General features: G+C 44.7%; 1 protein-coding gene and 1 long non-coding RNA gene across 9 annotated transcripts in view; one reads left to right on the top strand and one right to left on the bottom strand.

Annotated features, from left to right (window-relative positions):
- LOC122552319 (sphingosine 1-phosphate receptor 2-like) overlaps positions 1 to 6,723 on the top strand; it is a 144,521-nt gene extending 137,798 nt beyond the window's left edge. For all 8 annotated transcript variants that reach the window (XM_087983529.1, XM_043695060.2, XM_087983528.1 and 5 more), the window contains one exon: positions 3,527 to 6,723. In XM_087983529.1, the coding sequence (XP_087839655.1) occupies positions 3,645 to 4,724 (1,080 nt within the window). In that variant the 5' untranslated portion in view covers positions 3,527 to 3,644 and the 3' untranslated portion in view covers positions 4,725 to 6,723. The remainder of the gene's footprint in view (positions 1 to 3,526) is intronic.
- The window catches only part of LOC122552320 (uncharacterized), a 68,666-nt gene that overhangs the window by 24,102 nt on the left and 26,116 nt on the right, over positions 1 to 18,448 (bottom strand). The gene's annotated exons all lie outside the window — the stretch shown is intronic.

Below are 18,448 nucleotides of genomic sequence, written 5' to 3'. Positions count from 1 at the left end.
GTGAAGTTGCCCACTTTGACAGGAAGAATAACAAAGTGAAGTTTTATTTAAATAGAGAACCATCTCTGAATTCCAAGATTCAGAGGGATTTAAGTTTCTGGTATATGAGTCACAAAAAGTTACTATGCAAGTACAATGCATACAGTAAGCCCTCTGTATCCACAAAATCACAAATTTGCTTATCTGCATCAAGAAATAAGTAACAATAAAAATCAAATATTTGCTTTTATACAATAAAAATCAACATCTGTGGGCAAAACCCACATATCCAGTTCCACACTTGCAAATTTCATCACTCCTGGGGGTTCTCAGGAACAGAATCCTTGTGGATACGCAGAATGACTTCAATGACCTCCCATCTTTAATTTATTGTCTGAGCTGAGATGTCACCATTTCTATAAAATCTTAAGTTATCTCGACAATGTGACTTAAAACAAGTTCTGTGATTTACTTATTAATGAACTGAAAACCCATTCTCAAACTTGAAAGACTTAACAGCAATCTAGGTTTGTTCAATATATCATCTCAGTTGCGTGACACTGTAATCTTTTGCTATAAATTCTGTGTCTTGTGATCTTGTCCCACAACTACCTGATGAAGGAGCAGTGCGAAAGTTAGTGCTTCCAAATAAACCTGGTGGACTATAACCTGGTGTTACGTGATTTTTAACTTTGTCCACACCAGTCCAACACTGGCTCCTCCACATCATTTAATCAAGAAGGCTAATGGGATTTAGTATAAGAGGGATTGAATAGACAGAAAAGAGAAATTGCTGGAGAAACTGAGCAGGTCTGGCAGCATTTGTGGATATAGGTCCAGTGACCCTTTTCAGAGCTCTTGAGTTTCTCTGGCAATTTCTGTTTTTGTTTCTGATTTCTAGCATGCACAGTTTTTTTTTGTATTGCTAATCTGATTTTCCCGTTGATATGTAGATTAAAGTTATCCATAATTATTGCTGTCCCTTTATCAGAGGTACCCAATATTTCTTCTTGTATACTGTGTCCCATACTGCGGTTACTGTTAGGGGGCATATAAGCTACTCCCATGAGTAACTTCTTTCCTCAACTATTTCTTATCTCCATTCTAACCGAATCTATATCTTGATCTCCTAACTAAAATAATCTTTATGGAATTAGTGCTATTATTAATTGACAGTGTTACCCCTTCATCTTTACTGAGTGCTACATGCATCCAGATACCGAGAGCTGTATTTTTGTCATATTTTGGAAAATTGTCATTTTTATGGAGTTTCATAGAGATTTCTCTCCATAAGGTCTAGTGAGTTTTCTTGTGCTGTCACTGCAGGCCTACCTTATTGACTGCCTAGTTCATCTCTACGGTACCCCTCTCATTTGATACTGGCAGAATTCTACCACTCACTATACATGGAGATGCTCACCACTGCTGGGAATCAGCAGTACCGCTGGTGGCAGTGTCATTATTAAAAGGCTGTTGTGCCCAGAGCTGCCCTGTGCAGTTTGTGGCATTTGCTCCAAACCTAGCAGGTGGGAGGAAATAGGCACCTGCTTTGCAGGCAGGGACCTGGAGGTCCTGGTTGGATGGCATGGTGTGGAGGCTCAGTCTCTTCTCAGGATGGGCCATGGCATTGGTCCTTGCCGGTTTGATCTAGGATTACCAGTAGGGTCAGTACCATCTGGAGAAATGCCTGCCCTATAGGAGGAAGGTCAATGTAACCTGGTCCTTTCCGTGAGATGGGTCCCTGCATATAAAGTGCCCTTGCACTAATTGCCATTGCACTACAAAGTGTAACATTAAAAGTGCAGAACCATAAGTGGTTTGGAGCTTGCCATGATGAATCAGAAGCTGGCATATGTTGGATGTCAGCAACTGTGGACAAAGGGTGCTTGCATCTGCTTACTATGAAGCATGCTTGAGATGTTGGTGCCTGGCATTCAAGGTGAAGGCCAGGAGGAGCAATGGGTAGGCTGGAGTTGCCACTTACCTTTTCTGACTTTCATATCAAGTGTTTTGTTTTTACGTAGTGGACGGATAGAGTTGGAGACTGAATATTAATGAAGTGAATTTAATTAATAATTAGATTAGATTAGATTAGATTATGTGCGAATAAATGATAAACCCTGTTAATAACAAGGTCTAGTGAGGGATCTCAGCAGGAGGAATGTGGGGATTATTAGTAGGAGGAGTGCGGGGAGTATCAGGGGAGGAGTGCGGGGAGTTTAGGTGGGAGAGGCACAGGGAGTATTGAGGGAGGGTTTGCAGAAGTATCGGGTAATGGGATTGTGGGGAGTATCGGGTGAGGGGGTAATGGGGAGTATCGGGGCAGGGATAGCAGGGAGGATTGGGAAGGGGGGTATGGGGAATATTGAAGGGAGTGCAGGGAGTATTGGGAGGAGGAGGGCAGGGAGTGTCTGCAGGAGAAATCAGGAGTATTAGCAGGAATGGGTTGTATCACTCTACCATCCACGTTTTGAATTGAAGATATAAAATTTGAATTACTCAACAGATGAATTGATAAACTTTTTGTGATTGGAAGAGGCTACATATTAATCTGTACTCCTCCACACAGACCCCCACCCCACTCTATCCTACCCCATCAAATGTTTAAAAGTAAAATCCTCTTTCTAATACTCTGACCCCCAATCCCTTTCTGATATTAGGACAGCATGTTTGCCTTCAGTTACTGGCACCAGGCCGTGAATGAGTAGTTTTACCAGAGTGAGGATTATTGGACTGGACAAATCCCAGGGATGGGAATTAAGGCGGAATATAGATGGAGGCCTCCATTTGAAAGTTTTCAAATCTGCAGAGTTGGTTCTCTATGCAGTCTTGGTATATGATGTAGAGCATTGTATATTATTCAGCCTGGTGACTGTGATTCTCAGACTGAACCCTTGCAATGGTCATAACTCAGTATCTATGCTGCTGTTATCTTACTTCTGCCCCAGTGCAGTTTCAATCCAACCATGTCCCCACTGCACATCAATCCTGCTCATGCCTGGATGCAGCTAAAATCTCACTCCTGCTGTTTTGTGGTACCAATCTTCCTCATGTCCCAGTGCAACCCCATTCCTGTTTACATCCCACTGCAGCACCAAACTAGGTCATGCCAATATGCACCACTTCTCCTCCTGCCCTGTGCAGCCCCAGTGCACATGCCTGATGGAGTTGGTGCAACTTTATTATCTCAGAAACTCTGCTTGTTGGGTTACTTTGGGAGTCAGGTTGACCGAGATCTGAGATGAGGTCACCTTGTGACTAAGGAGATTTAGATTTGTCTCTATCACTGTAACTCCCTGCTAGTTATTGAGTTAATAATAACATGTCCAGCAGGATGTGTTCTTTCGATGAGTTGAACCAATAATTCTGTGCTGCAAACAGATCATTTAGCAAGTCCCGTTGAGGATGATTTGGTTTCCAGGGGCAGTAAAGAAAACTGTCAACATTTTCTTGGCCTCCCCCCTTCCCCACATATGACCTTTTATTGTGATGTTTGTTTCTCATAACAGTGACTAACTACCTCATTTTCCTTTGTTGATTCCTATAGGTGATGACAGTAGCCCTTCTTGAATCTTGTCGAACCTGTGGGCCTCCAACGTGGTGTTAAGAGACATTATGCCTTTGAAGGAATCGACTGCCGACTGCAACCAGCGAATTCTGTAGAAATGGGGGAACCACTATGCACCGCGTCTGAGGGCTCCTTTAATAATTACTACAACAGGGAGTTAATAAGTTTCCATTATAACCACACTGGGAAACTTGCAGACCCGAAATATAAGTCACAAGGCCTGAGTGTCACCTCTGTTGTCTTCATCATTTTGTGTTCTTTCATCATCCTTGAAAACCTTTTGGTGTTGGTGGCCATCTGCAGATATAAGAAGTTCCACTCAGCCATGTTTTATTTCATTGGAAACTTGGCACTTTCGGACCTTTTTGCGGGCATTGCTTACATCTTCAACATTGTGTTTTCGGGAAGCCAGACCATGAAGCTGACACCGCTGCAGTGGTTTATCCGTGAGGGCACCATGTTTGTTGCATTGGCTGCATCAGTTCTCAGTCTGTTGGCCATCGCTATTGAAAGGCATGCAGCCATTGTGAAAGTCAAACTCTACAGCGGTGACAAGAATACTCGGATGTGCTTGCTGATTGGAAGCTGTTGGATTGCCTCTGTGCTGCTGGGTGGGCTGCCGGTAATGGGGTGGAACTGCCTCTGCCATGTAAATGGTTGTTCCACTGTGCTGCCTCTGTTCTCCAAGAATTACATTTTGTTCTGTATCACCTTGCTCAGCATCATCCTTCTGTCTATTGTCATCCTTTATGTGCGGATTTATCTGATTGTACGATCCAGTCACTGTGAAACTGCGGCTCCACAGACCCTGGCGTTGCTAAAGACAGTCACGATTGTGCTCGGTGTGTTTATTATTTGCTGGGCACCCACCTTCATCATGTTACTGCTGGACTTTGCCTACACAGAAAGCAATTTGAAGATCCTGCACAAAGCAGAAATCTTCCTGGCCCTATCTACACTCAACTCTGCTATGAATCCCATCATATACACTCTGAGGAGCAGGGACATGCGCAGAGCATTTCTCCGCATCCTGTGTTGCTGTTCCATGATGGAGAATAAGACCAGGTTTGACAGCTGCTTCCCTAGTCTTCGCCACACCAGTACATTGGACCGGTCTTACCATAAACACAAGATGGCAGACTCACCAACGATGCCAGAATGCACAACATTTGTGTGAATGTCTGTGCTGCAAAAGGGTCTGATGGTGTTGAGTAACTTACCATGCACCATCGACACGTGCACTCCACACACTTACCTGCCACAGAGACAAACATGTGCATGATTAGTCCCTGAGCCTACAATATCCGCTGTCACAAGAGGACCTCAGGTCAACAAATGATGAGCAAGTTGGATGTGAGACTCAATCTAACCCCTTTCACTGTATGATACAATGGCAACCAGTCAGCTGACCCACAGGATTTATTTTACTCTCCACAATAACAATTTAGCAGCAGCCAATCAGAAATGAATACACCTGACAAAGTGACCAATGGTTGAGCTGCACGACAGAATTTGCAGAGTCTCGTGGACAGAATCTGTGAGCCAAGCTGCTGGAAATCACAACTAAAGACAATGCTGAATAATAGAGCTTACAGGACACAGTCTGCTCTTAATCTATCCTCAGAAAGGATCACGTTTCCATGCTATTTGCAAACGCAAATGGTGGCTGGAGGGAGAGAAAAAAATATTTTTGAGGCGTGCAGGCACACACAACAATTTTAATGGAGCATCATCACAAACTTTTCTTTCTTTTTCTGATGCCACATTAGTGTTAGACCTGACCTCCAGGTAATGCCACTTCCATATATAATGTTGTTTCCAGTGGTGGCAGCAGGTTTCCCTGCCTGGGGCTTTGCCCTGTGACCAGCAGCACAGTCTCCTACCAATCAACATTGCCTTGTGCTCCCTGTATAGTAGCACTGCTGCTGCCCAGCAGCACTGTCCCCCACCTAGGGCCTGCTCTGCCTAGTCCTGTGCCCCCTGCATAGTACCCACTGGTAATGGTAATGCAGCAAAATTACAGTGGGAAAGTGAAATTGTTCCCCTCATGTTAACACAGCAGAGGAAGGAGAGCAGCAGGATTTCTCTGAGCCAGGTTTTGGTTTCAATTATATTAGGAGCATAAGCTGGACCCTTTAGGGCTATCTATCATCTTGATAATAACTTGACACCTTGACACTGACATTTTGTAACTCAGTAAACTATTACTTACATGATGAGTGTAGCTAAAAGAAGCAAGTCTGCTGGCCAATTCCAGCTTAAATGTTTAAAATTCTAATTATTATATTTTAAACTGGCTCACACATCATTTAGAATTAGGTTTGTTTCTATAAATTCTGTAATTTGGGCATTGACTGCTGCCTTTACTTTGATCTCTGTCACTGATATGTGTCACGCTGTGAGAAACTGTTTAATATCAAAACATATTGTGATTAGTTTCCACGGGATATTTCCGCTGTTTGAAATTTCCATGTAGTCAGCACCTCCCAACCAACATACAGAGGGAGTTGTGGAACTTTGCATGTGAGTCACAGAGCCTCAGGCCCAGTCTCAGACTGATGCAGCAGCTCTGGCCTTGCGCAGATTCAAATTTGACACCTAGCTCTGGAGACCAGCTTCAGTGACTGTCTTCAACTCAAGTCACATTGGACAACTGGACAATGACTGTTGATTGTGTAAGTTTCCATAAATGTGCAGGAGTTCTCTTTCTTGTGAAAATAACTCCAATATAAAAGTTTAATGGAGCTATGCTGCCTACATTTCACAAAGTGATGGAGGCAGCAACCAATCAGTGTTTGAAAAAGCCAAGTTATGATACTAACAGCAAAAAGGAGCTGGGCAGAATCCTGGACGGCAGTGCAAACGGCATCTGATTTATTCTCCATCGTGATACCATTGTGGAGAACATACAGAAAGTGACCCAGATGTAGAGACACTCAGTATCTTGAAGCTGCCAGTGGGTCAGGCTGCTCCTTTAAATGAAGGTCAAATTAATTTGGTTGTTTAGTTTAAATGTTTAAGTGGCAACACTACAGCAGAATCCAGCAATGGATTGGCATTGTTAAATGTCTAAATGTCAATGTAGAGAACTCAAAATATAGAATGTTAAGCGGTACGAGAAATGATTAATGGCTGCTCACTGAGAATTAACCAACAGAAAATAAACCTTTTCTTAAAAAAAATTCTGCCTTGGTTTTTGAGGTTCTGGTTCAGGAACTGTTCCAATAGATGGCTCACAAACAGAATTTGTGATTCTGCCAGAAGGATGGAATCAAAATAAGGTTTTGGAGTCAATTTGCTGTGTTCTGTGCAGACTGTGTAAGAGGTAAGACTGGAGTTGGATTTCATTTGACACTGTCAGTGATTATGCATTATGCCACATTTACTCTTTCTGTCTCTCTTTCCCTCCCAACTCCTCTTACCCCCCTTTCTTTGATTGACGTTAAAAGATTATTCCCAAGTTGTGTGTTCTTCCTACAGTCAGAGCTTTGACTTTATGCAAGATTCAAACCTCAGTGAGTGTGGCTAGAAATTGTCGAGCAAGTTAAACATCACTTAGCACCTGATAATATGTCAAACTGTGCAAGCTTCATGCAAATATGGGGACAGGGGAAGAGATGGTGTGTGTGTTTGGCAGGGGGGACTGACATCTCAGCTGTGCTTAGGAAGAAATTACTCACTCAATCCAAAGCCATCAACTCTTATGTAAGATAAAACAAAAAAAACGGAGATCTAAAACTGTGATCGCTCAGGAAGCCTAATTGGAACATCATTTATTCTTGAACACCAAATAAAGCCACTACTCATGGCATAGAGAGGCCAGCTCCAGCCTGGGACAGACAGCTCAGACAAATGGATGATGTGCTTTTTTTTTAAACAACCTGTTCAAACATGTTATGACAAACATCTGGACTGGGTGAGACTTGAACCTGGGTCGCCTGGTTTAGGGGTAGGGAATTATCACTGCACCACAGGTCCACTTTATCGTTTTATATACCCTGAAGTGCTATCACACACCATGGAGGACTTCACCAGCTCCAAAGCCAGCATGACTTGTTTTATTTTCGTTTCCTTTCTAAACACTAACCACTGCCAGTAAAATACCCACGTAGCCAACTAGATATTTACAAGCAAAACCCATTATGACCAACATGAACCACCAAAAGTGAAGGAGGGGTAGGGAGAGTGGGAAGGGTCTAAGACAAAATTGAATTGGAGAGACAAGTAACCCCATGGTTCCCATCTCTCTGAAGGCATTGACAGCATTGATGAACACTACATGCTCTCTCTCCAGTGACATGAGAATAACTGAGGAGGTGGGGCAGGCAGTGGCAAACATGACAACCCTGAGTCTCTTTTTTTAAGTTTATAATTTTTAGTTTTTTCTTTAATTAACCTATTTTTCTAATCAACCTATTCAGAGATGTATTACACATCTCTGGAGCAGGTGGGACTTGAACCCTGGCCTCCTGGTGGAAGGGTAGGGACACTACCACCTTATAAAGTTTTGTTTAATTTAACTTCATTTTCTATTCAACCTGTTTAGAGATTTTATTACACTCCTCTGTAGTGAGTGGGACTTGAACTGGGCCTCTCGGTCCAGGGGTAGGGATGCTACCACTGCACCAGCAAAACATTGCATTCCTCGGAATTGGAGCATCGTTTTATAAATTTCACCTTCTGTTTGAGAGTGTATAGTCCATCTTTGTCGACTCTATATCTGAGGTATGTTACCTCGTTTATCTGGAACAGACACTTTTCCCTTTGTAGCCAGATGCCAGCCTCAGAAAAATGCTGTAAGACCTCCTCCAAACTCTCCACATGTTCCATTGCAGTAATTCCTGAGATTAAAATGTTATCCAGATAGACTCCCAGATTGGGCACCCCTTGAAGGATGCTCTCCATGACACTATGAAACATGGCATAAGGCAAAGATACCTCAAAAGGCAAGTGAGCGTATTCAGACTGACCTTTCTGAGTTTTTATATTAACATATTTCCTGAATGATACCTCAAACTGCAGTTGGAGATAGGCATGGCTTATATCCATTTTGGAAAATATGTGACTCCAGCCAGCTTTGCCTACAAGTCTTCTCTGTGTGGCAGAAAGTATTTGTCTAAGTAGGAAGCTCTGTTGACTATTAGCTTATACACCTCACAGAGGCAAACTGAGTTGTCACGTTTTAAAACTGGGACTATTGGCATGGCCCAGTCAGAAAGTTATACCAAGCATTTAATGCCAAGTTCCTCTAGACGTTCCAATTCGGCCTCTACTTTGGCATATAGGGCATAGGGGGCTGGATGTGCCTTCGAGTATTTAAGTTGGACCTCTGGGTCTACATAGACCTTGGCCCTGTCACTTTTTATCTTCAAGAGGCCCTCTTCGAACACCTTGGGATACTTCTTAATGATTTCATATAGCTAAGCAGTACCCATTTTTAAGATCTGTTGCCAAATGCAGGCAGACTTTCTGTAATCAGTCCCTTCCCAAAAGGTTGGAACCTGGTTCTTTCACTACCAACGAGGCCAGTCGGATTGTCTGTTGTCTGTGCCTATCTGGGGTTATAGTGGTCCCAATAATAAGAGTGGCTCCCCAGAGTATGTGGCCAATCTAGCCCTGCTGCCTTACAAGCTTAAAGCGAAGATTCCCCTTTGGAATTTCCTAAAGGTTCACTCCCCAACAATAGATACAGTGGCATCTATGTCTACCTCCATGTCTGCGGGTGGCCAATTACCTGGAGTTTGAGCTTAATTGGGAACACTTTGGGAGCAGTGATGCAATTTAGTTGTAACAATTCCTCATCTTCAGGTTGATTTATTTGCAAAGCCCTGACTTGAGGTGGCTACGGCTTGGGCAGTATGTATTTCGCCTTGTCTGGGGTGAACTCTACAACCACACGCACAGATGGGTGTTCTTGCCTCTCATTGTATTGTAGAGATACTTCCCATCCAGTTCTAAAAGCTCACAGCCTTTGACTCCAATCGCCAATTGTCACTCAGCAACAAACAGGAGCTGTGAGTATTATCCACCTGGGATTTGGCTCTGTGGTATGGGGATTGTCCAAGGTTGAAGACAGTACCGTTTATGGACCCCTGATGTTCCTGACCCCCTTTTCCAATATTTTTGCAGGTAAAGGGCCAGTTCTATGGCTTTCTTGAGGTCCAGATCCTTTGAGTCACAATATTATTAATTCTACAAACCAAGTGATCCTTTGACATTTCCTAAAGTGCTGACCCTACTCACAGTGTTCCACCAAATTCTACAGACTTGTCAAGAATTCAGTCATTGGTTTCCCAGGAAGACTATTTGCCATGTTGTAAATCTGTAACACTGCAACGTAACAGATAATTTGGGGTTATGATGGGTCTGCTAAAAAATTGATCAGCTTGGGGAATGCCAGGTAGGTTAAACTATTTACAATGCTGAAAGCAGGGGTGGTCAGGAAAATAATGAAGAGTCGAATGAGACCTGATGACAAGTCATCATACTCAAAACGTTAATTCTGCTTTCTTCCAAAAGATGCTGCCAGATCTGCTGAGTTTTGTTAGCAATGTCTGTGTTTGCTGTAAATTCTGAGTATACTTCTGTGACTACATTACTCCAAAGTAGTTTATATGGTTCTTTCTGATCTCAATGCTGCATATGAGAGACTGGACATTATAATAAACTAAAACTCATTCCTTTGCCTTATTCCAGCAATCGCTGGGAGCAAAAAGTGAAATACAAACTTGAGTTCCATGATCTAATTAGTATTAGCAGCTTCTATACGCTTGTAGGATGTTCCCAGAGACCTTCACTATCAATGAGTTTTAAAATGAAGACACCAGGAAATGCAGTGACTCATAAAAGCAGAAGCTACTGCAGAAACTAAGCAGCTCCAGCAGTATCTGTGGAGAGAGAAACAGTTAACATTTCGAGTCTAATGACTTCTTTGGCACAGTGGAGTTTCTTCTCTCTCCGTAGATACTGCCAGACCTGCTGAGTTTCTCCAGCACTTACTGGTTGTCATTATGATCTCTTGCATCTGCAGCACTTTCCTTTTATATCAATATGGCAGCCAGTTTTCTCACAGCAGCCTCACACAGTCACATGATCAAGCTCAGATCATCTCTTTCTGTGATGTTACTTGAAGGATAATCATTGCCCAGAACATTAGTGAGAACTCCCCTGCTTTTCTTTGAAGCAACACCACAAGATGTTTTTACATTAATGGGAGGGGGCCTTTGTTAAAGGACAAAAGATGTCACTTCCAGTGATGCAACACTCCCTCCAGAAATGCACTGAGCCTATGCCTCTATAATTTTCCAAGCTGAAAAAAGTGGGCAAAGTCACAGTACAACACACAACAAACAACTATTGCATTGCACTCCATTGTCAGCCTGGATGATATGCTCAGGTCCATGGATTAGGACAGTCATAGCCTCTGACCCAGGATAGATTGCTAGTTATGGCCTATGTAAAACAGACTGTTACATGTTACATCTTCCTAGACAACTGGCTGAGTAGATTGATGAGTCTCAATCTTTAACAATGTTATGTCCTACTGGTAATGTGGCTGGACTAAACCAGAGACACAGGTAGATATGATTCCCAATACAACAGATGGTGGAATCTGAACCCAATAAAAATGTTTGGAATTGAAAGTCTAATGATCATCCTTAAACCATTGTTTATTATTGTAAAAATTCAACTGGTTTACTGAAATACGTCAGGAAAGGAAATCTGCTATCCTTGCCTGGTCTGACATATCTGTGAATCCAGACCCAGAGTCGACTCCTTAGACTGCAGCTCCAAACCCATTACCATCCAGCATAGGATCACCACCAAGCAGTCAGCTGGTGTAGATACGCCCACAATGCTATTAAGGAGGGAGTTCCAGAATGTTGACCCTGCGATATACTTTCAAGTCAGGATGGTATTTGGCTTGGAGGGGAACGTGCAAGTGGTGGTGTTCCCATACATCTGATGTTCCTGTTTTTTTATGTGTTAGAAGTCATGGGTTTAGAAGATGCTGTTAAAGAAGTTTTGGTAAATAGTTGCGGTCACTGTATATTGATAATGAAGGGAGTAAACATTTTAAAAGTGGTGTGTAGGGTACAAACTTTGTCCTGGATGGTGTCTAGTTTCTCAAGTGTTCTTGGAGCTGTGCTCATCTAGTCAACTGGAGAATAATCCTCACAGTCCTGACTTGTGACTTGTCAATGGTGGACAAGTGAGTTATTTGCTGCAGGATTCCTAGCTTCTGACCTGTTCTTGTAGACACAGTATTTATATGGCTGATCCAATTTAGTTTCCAGTAAATGGTAACCCTTGGGATATTAATAGTGGGGGATTTAGTGTTGTAATGCCATTGAATGTCATGGGGAAATGGTTAGATTCACTTTTGTCAGAGATGGTAATTGCCTGACATTTGTGTGGAGTGAATATTATTTGCCACTTGACACTGTCCAGATCTTGCTATAGAACATAGAACAATACAGCACAGAACAAGCCCTTCAGCCCACGATGTTGTGCCGAACATTTGTCCTAGCTTAAGCACCCATCCATGTACCTATCCAATTGCCGCTTAAAGGTCACCAATGATTCTGACTCTGCCACTCCCACAGCCAGTGCATTCCATGCCCCCACCACTCTCCGGGTAAAGAACCTACCCCTGACATCCCCCCTATACCTTCCACTCTTCACCTTAAATTTATGTCCCCTTGTAACACTCTGTTGTACCCAGGGAAAAAGTCTCTGACTGTCTACTCTATCTATTCCCCTGATCATCTTATAAACCTCTATCAAGTCACTCCTCATCCTTCGCCGTTCCAATGAGAAAAGGCCTAGCACTCTCAACCTATCCTCATACGACCTATTGTCTATTCCAGGCAACATCCTGGTAAATCTCCTTTGCACCCTCTCCAAAGCTTCCACATCTTTCCTAAAGTGAGGCGACCAGAACTGCACACAGTACTCCAAATGTGGCCTTACCAAGGTCCTGTACAGCTGCAACATCACCTCATGACTCTTGAATTCAATCCCTCTGCTAATGAACGCTAATAGACCATAGGCCTTCTTACAAGCTCTATCCACCTGAGTGGCAACTTTCAAAGAGCTTTGAACATAGACTCCAAGTTCCCTCTGCTCCTCCACCTTACTAAGAACCCTACCATTAACCCTGTATTCCGCATTCTTATTTGTCCTTCCAAAATGGACAACCTCACACTTGACAGGGTTGAACTCCATCTGCCACTCCTCAGCCCAGCTTTGCATCATATCTAAGTCCCTTTGCGGCCGACAACAGCCCTCCTCACTATCCACAACTCCACCAATCTTCGTATCATCTGCAAATTTACTGACCCACCCTTCGACTCCCTCTTCCAAGTCATTAATAAAATTACAAACAGCAGAGGACCCAGAACTGATCCCTGCGGAACTCCACTTGTAACTGGGCTCCAGGCTGAATATTTACCATCTACCACCACTCTCTAACTTCGACAAGTTAGCCAGTTCTCTATCTAACTGGCCAAATTTCCCACTATCCCATGCCTCCTGACTTTCCGCATAAGCCTACCATGGGGAACCTTATCAAATGCCTTACTAAAATCCATGTATACTACATCCACTGCTCTACCCTCATCCACATGCTTGGTCACCTCTTCAAAGAATTCAGTAAGACTTGTAAGGCAAGACCTACCCTTCACAAATCCGTGCTGGCAGTCCCTAATCAAGCAGTGTCTTTCCAGATACTCATAAATCCTATCCCTCAGTACCCTTTCCATTACTTTGCCTACCACCAAAGTAAGACTAACTGGCCTGTAATTCCCGGGGTTATCCCTATTCCCTTTTTTGAACAGGGGCACAACATTCGCCACTCTCCAGTCCCCTGGTACCACCCCCGCTAACAGTGAAGACGAAAAGATCATTGACAACGGTTCTGCAATTTCCTCTCTTGCTTCCCACATAATCCTAGGATATATCCCATCAGGCCCGGGGGACTTGTCTATCCTCAAGTTTTTCAAAATGCCCAACACATCTTTCTTCCTAACAAGTATCTCCTCTAGCTTACCAGTCCGTTTCACACTCTCCTCTTCAACAATATGGTCGCTCTCAGCTATGTTTGTACATGGGCTGCTCCAGTACCTGAGGAGTCACGAATGGTGCTAATATATGCAATCATCTGTGAACATCCTCACTTCTGACCTTATGATGGAGGGAAGGTCATTGATAAAGCAGCTGAAGATGGTTGGGTCCAGGACCATACCCCAGGAAATTGAGGCTCTTGTGGTGCATTGGTGGTGTCCATACCTCTGGACCAAGAGTCCTGGATTCAAGTCCCACCTGCTCTAGAGGTGTTGTAATAACGTCTCTGCACAGATTCATTAGAAAATATCCACCCTGAAGAACTCCTGCAGAGATGGCCTGGAACTTAAATGGCTGATCGGTGATGATTGACCTCAGCGATGAAATTACAGACTTCTGAAGAAGGAAGGTTCCCTGTGTGAGATACAGGGAAGTGAAGCAGTAGAACGTGACTTGAAGCAGCAAAGCCGTGCAAGCATGAAAAGGCCCTGACATTGAAATAGGAAATGGTTGAGTGAAAGAAGTTAAATAGCAAGCGCTGACTCACTGTTACGCTCTATCAATCAGACATCTGTGAGCTTTTTGAATTCCCGTGGGCTGCTGCTGATTTGAATCTTAAGTTACTTCACTGAATTCAGAATTTCCAAGTCTGGGCAGGTTCAGCGGCGATTCTGATCACCTCAAAGATCTAATTATTTCTTCATTCTGTTGTAATTAACAAGAGTGCCCAAAGGCTGTTTAAAGTTGACAAGCCCAACCTTGATGTGTGAACTCTGACCCACAGATGAGAAAGTAACATACATCATGATATTCCAATCAGATGAGAAATAGATTAGATTCCCTACAGTACAGAAACAGGCCCATTGGCCCAACAAGTCCACACCGATCCTCTGAACAGTAACCCACCCAGACCCATTCCCCTACATTTACCCCGACTAATGCACCTAACACTATGGGTAATTTAGCATGGTCAATTCACCTGACCTGCACATCTTTGGATTGTGGGAGGAAACTGGAGCACCCAGAGGAAACCCATACAGACATGGTGAGAATGTGCAAACTCCACATAGTCACCTGAGACGGGAATCAAACCTGGGTCCCTGGTGCTGTGAGGCAGCAGTGCTAACCACTGAGCCACCGTGCCACCCATCTGGACTGCATCTGGTAGATGAATGAGAAAGTTCATAGTTTTGAGGTCATAGAGTCATTGAGATGTACAGCACAGAACAGACCCTTCAGTCCAACTCGTCCATGCCGATCAGATATCCCAACTCAATCTGGTCTCACCTGCCAGCACTCGGCCCATATCCCTCCAAACCCTTCCTATTCATATACCCATCCAGATGCCTTTTAAATATTGCAATTGTATCAGCCTCCACCACTTCCTCTGGCAGCTCTTTCAACACAAGTACCACCCTCTGCATGAAAGACTTACCCCTTAGGTCTCTTTTATATCTTTCCCCTCTCGCCCTAAACCTATGCCTTCTGTAAGGTCACCCCTCAGCCTCCGATGCTCCAGGGAAACCAGCCCTAGCCTATTCAACCTCTCCCTGCAGCTCAAATCCTCCAATCCTGGCAACATCCTTTTAAATCTTTTCTCAACCCTTTCAAGTTTCACAACATCCTTCCGATAGGAAGGAGACCAGAATTGCACGCAATATTCCAAAAGTGGCCGAACCAATGTCCTGTACAGCCGCAACATGACCTTCCAACTCCTGTACTCAATACTCTGACCAATAAAGGAAAGCATACCAAACGTCTTCTTCACTATCCTATCTATCTGCGACTCCACTTTCAAGGAGCTATGAACCTGCACTCGAAGGTCTCCTTATTGAGCAACACTCCCTAGGACCTTACCATAAAGGCTATAAGTCCTGCTAAGATTTGCTTTCCCAAAATGTAGCACTTCGCATTTATCTAATTTAAACTCCATCTGCCACTTCTCAGCCCATGGGCCCATCTAATTTATGTAATCTATGTTAACCTTCTTCGCTGTCCACTACACCTTCAATTTTGGTGTCATTTGCGAACTTACTAACTATAGGTCTTTGGAAATAAGTTAGAGTTGAGACACCAGTTTGCATGATATTCTCAGGCGTACGTTTACAGAAACAACAGATAGCCAATGAGAGAAAAGAGGTGTTTGAATGCTGATGGAGAGGGAAAATTGGTGCACGAGACTGTTACTGGGGCTCTGACACTGGTCAAGTACTGCGCCCTCACACTGGGCACTGGTCTTGAACTGGAATTCTCACACTGGGCACTGGTCACAAACTGGACCCTCACACTGGGCACTGGTCATGAACTGGAACCCTCATTCCCAAGCACTGATCATGAACTGGAACCCTCACAATGGGCACTGATCATGAACTGGAACCCTCACACTGGGGACTGACCATGAACTGGAACCCTCACACTGGGCACTGGTCATGAACTGGAACCCTCACACTGGGGACTGATCATGAACTGGAACCCTCACACTGGGGACTGATCATGAACTGGAACCCTCATTCCCAAGCACTGATCATGAACTGGAACCCTCACACTGGGCACTGGTCATGAACTGGAACCCTCATTCCCAAGCACTGATCATGAACTGGAACCCTCACACTGGGCACTGGTCATGAACTGGAACCCTCACACTGGGAACTGATCATGAACTGGAACCCTCACACTGGGGACTGACCATGAACTGGAACCCTCACACTGGGCACTGACCATGAACTGGAACCCTCACACTGGGAACTGATCATGAACTGGAACCCTCACACTGGGCACTGATCATGAACTGGAACCCTCACACTGGGCACTGATCATGAACTGGAACCCTCACACTGGGCACTGGTCATGAACTGGAACCCTCACACTGGGAACTGATCATGAACTGGAACCCTCACACTGGGAACTGATCATGAACCGGAACCCTCACACTGGGCACTGACCATGAACTGGAACCCTCACACTGGGGACTGACCATGAACTGGAACCCTCACACTGGGCACTGGTCATGAACTGGAACCCTCACACTAGGGACTGACCATGAACTGGAACCCTCACACTGGGCACTGACCATGAACTGGAACCCTCACACTGGGAACTGATCATGAACTGGAACCCTCACACTGGGCACTGATCATGAACTGGAACCCTCACACTGGGCACTGGTCATGAACTGGAACCCTCACACTGGGGACTGACCATGAACTGGAACCCTCACACTGGGCACTGACCATGAACTGGAACCCTCACACTAGTCACTGATCATGAACTGGAACCCTCACACTGGGCATTGGTCATGAACTGGCACCCTCACACTGGGCACTGGTCATGAACTGGAACCCTCTCCCTGGGGACTGGTCATGAATGGACTCCTCAACTGGGCACTGGTCATGAACTGGAACCCTCACAATGGGCACTGATCATGAACTGGAACCCTCACACTGGGCACTGACCATGAACTGGAACCCTCACGGTGGGCACTGGTCTTGAACTGGAACCCTCACGGTGGGCACTGGTCATGAACTGGAACCCTCACACTGGGCACTGATCATGAACTGGAACCCTCACGGTGGGCATTGGTCATGAACTGGAACCCTCTCCCTGGGGACTGGTCATGAACTGGAACCCTCACACTGGGCACTGATCATGAACTGGAACCCTCACACTGGGCACTGACCATGAACTGGAACCCTCACACTGGGCACTGACCATGAACTGGAACCCTCACACTGGGGACTGATCATGAACTGGAATCCTCCCACTGGGCACTGATCATGAGCTGGAATCCTCATACTGGGCACTGACCATGAGCTGGAATCCTCACACTGGGCACTGACCATGAACTGGAACCCTCACACTGGGCACTGATCACGAGCTGGAATCCTCACACTGGGCACTGACCATGAGCTGGAATCCTCACACTGGGCACTGACCATGAGCTGGAATCCTCACACTGGGCACTGACCATGAACTGGAACCCTCACACTGGGCACTGATCATGAGCTGGAGTCCTCACACTGGGCACTGACCATGAGCTGGAATCCTCACACTGGGCACTGACCATGAACTGGAACCCTCACACTGGGCACTGATCACGAGCTGGAATCCTCACACTGGGCACTGACCATGAGCTGGAATCCTCACACTGGGCACTGATCATGAACTGGAACCCTCACACTGGGCACTGATCATGAACTGGAACCCTCACACTGGGGACTGATCATGAACTGGAACCCTCACACTGGGCACTGATCATCAGCTGGAATCCTCACACTGGGCACTGACCATGTACTGGAACCCTCACACTGGGCATTGGTCATGAACTGGAACCCTCACACTGGGGACTGATCATGAACTGGAACCCTCACACTGGGCACTGATCATGACCTGGAATCCTCATACTAAGCACTAATTAGACACAGTGTCTTCCATGTGTACTGTGGCTGTGCTCTGTGTTATTGCACACTGAGCTCTCAGATTTGTTGCCTTGTCATTAAATGTCGAGTCAGTTCATTTTTGTACGGAAAGACATGTTCACACTATTCTGAGTACTTAATATTCTTACTAAGAGCAAGGTTAATAGGCTGACACTTATCTCAGCAGCTATTTGAAGACAGCCATGAGCATCATGATCAGCTTCCTTTCCACGTGAGAGAATCTGACATTTCCTGCAAAATCACACCCTGGTAAAAAGTTGTTGATCCAGGAAACAGAAGCAACCCAAATACCCTCTGGTTCGACCACAACCAAGCATTCTTGTTCAGTAAATGCTGATTAACTGTCACATAATGACACCTCCCCCTAAGCAGATAGGAGCAACAGCAGCAGAGCATCATT

This window comes from Chiloscyllium plagiosum, unplaced genomic scaffold (genome assembly GCF_037043375.1).
Source record: "Chiloscyllium plagiosum isolate Xiang-an unplaced genomic scaffold, Cpla_swu_hap1 HiC_scaffold_45, whole genome shotgun sequence".
In the NCBI taxonomy this organism is placed as follows: Eukaryota; Metazoa; Chordata; class Chondrichthyes; order Orectolobiformes; family Hemiscylliidae; genus Chiloscyllium; species Chiloscyllium plagiosum.
Note: the sequence above shows the minus strand (reverse complement) of the source record. Positions and strands in the feature narration are given on the sequence as shown.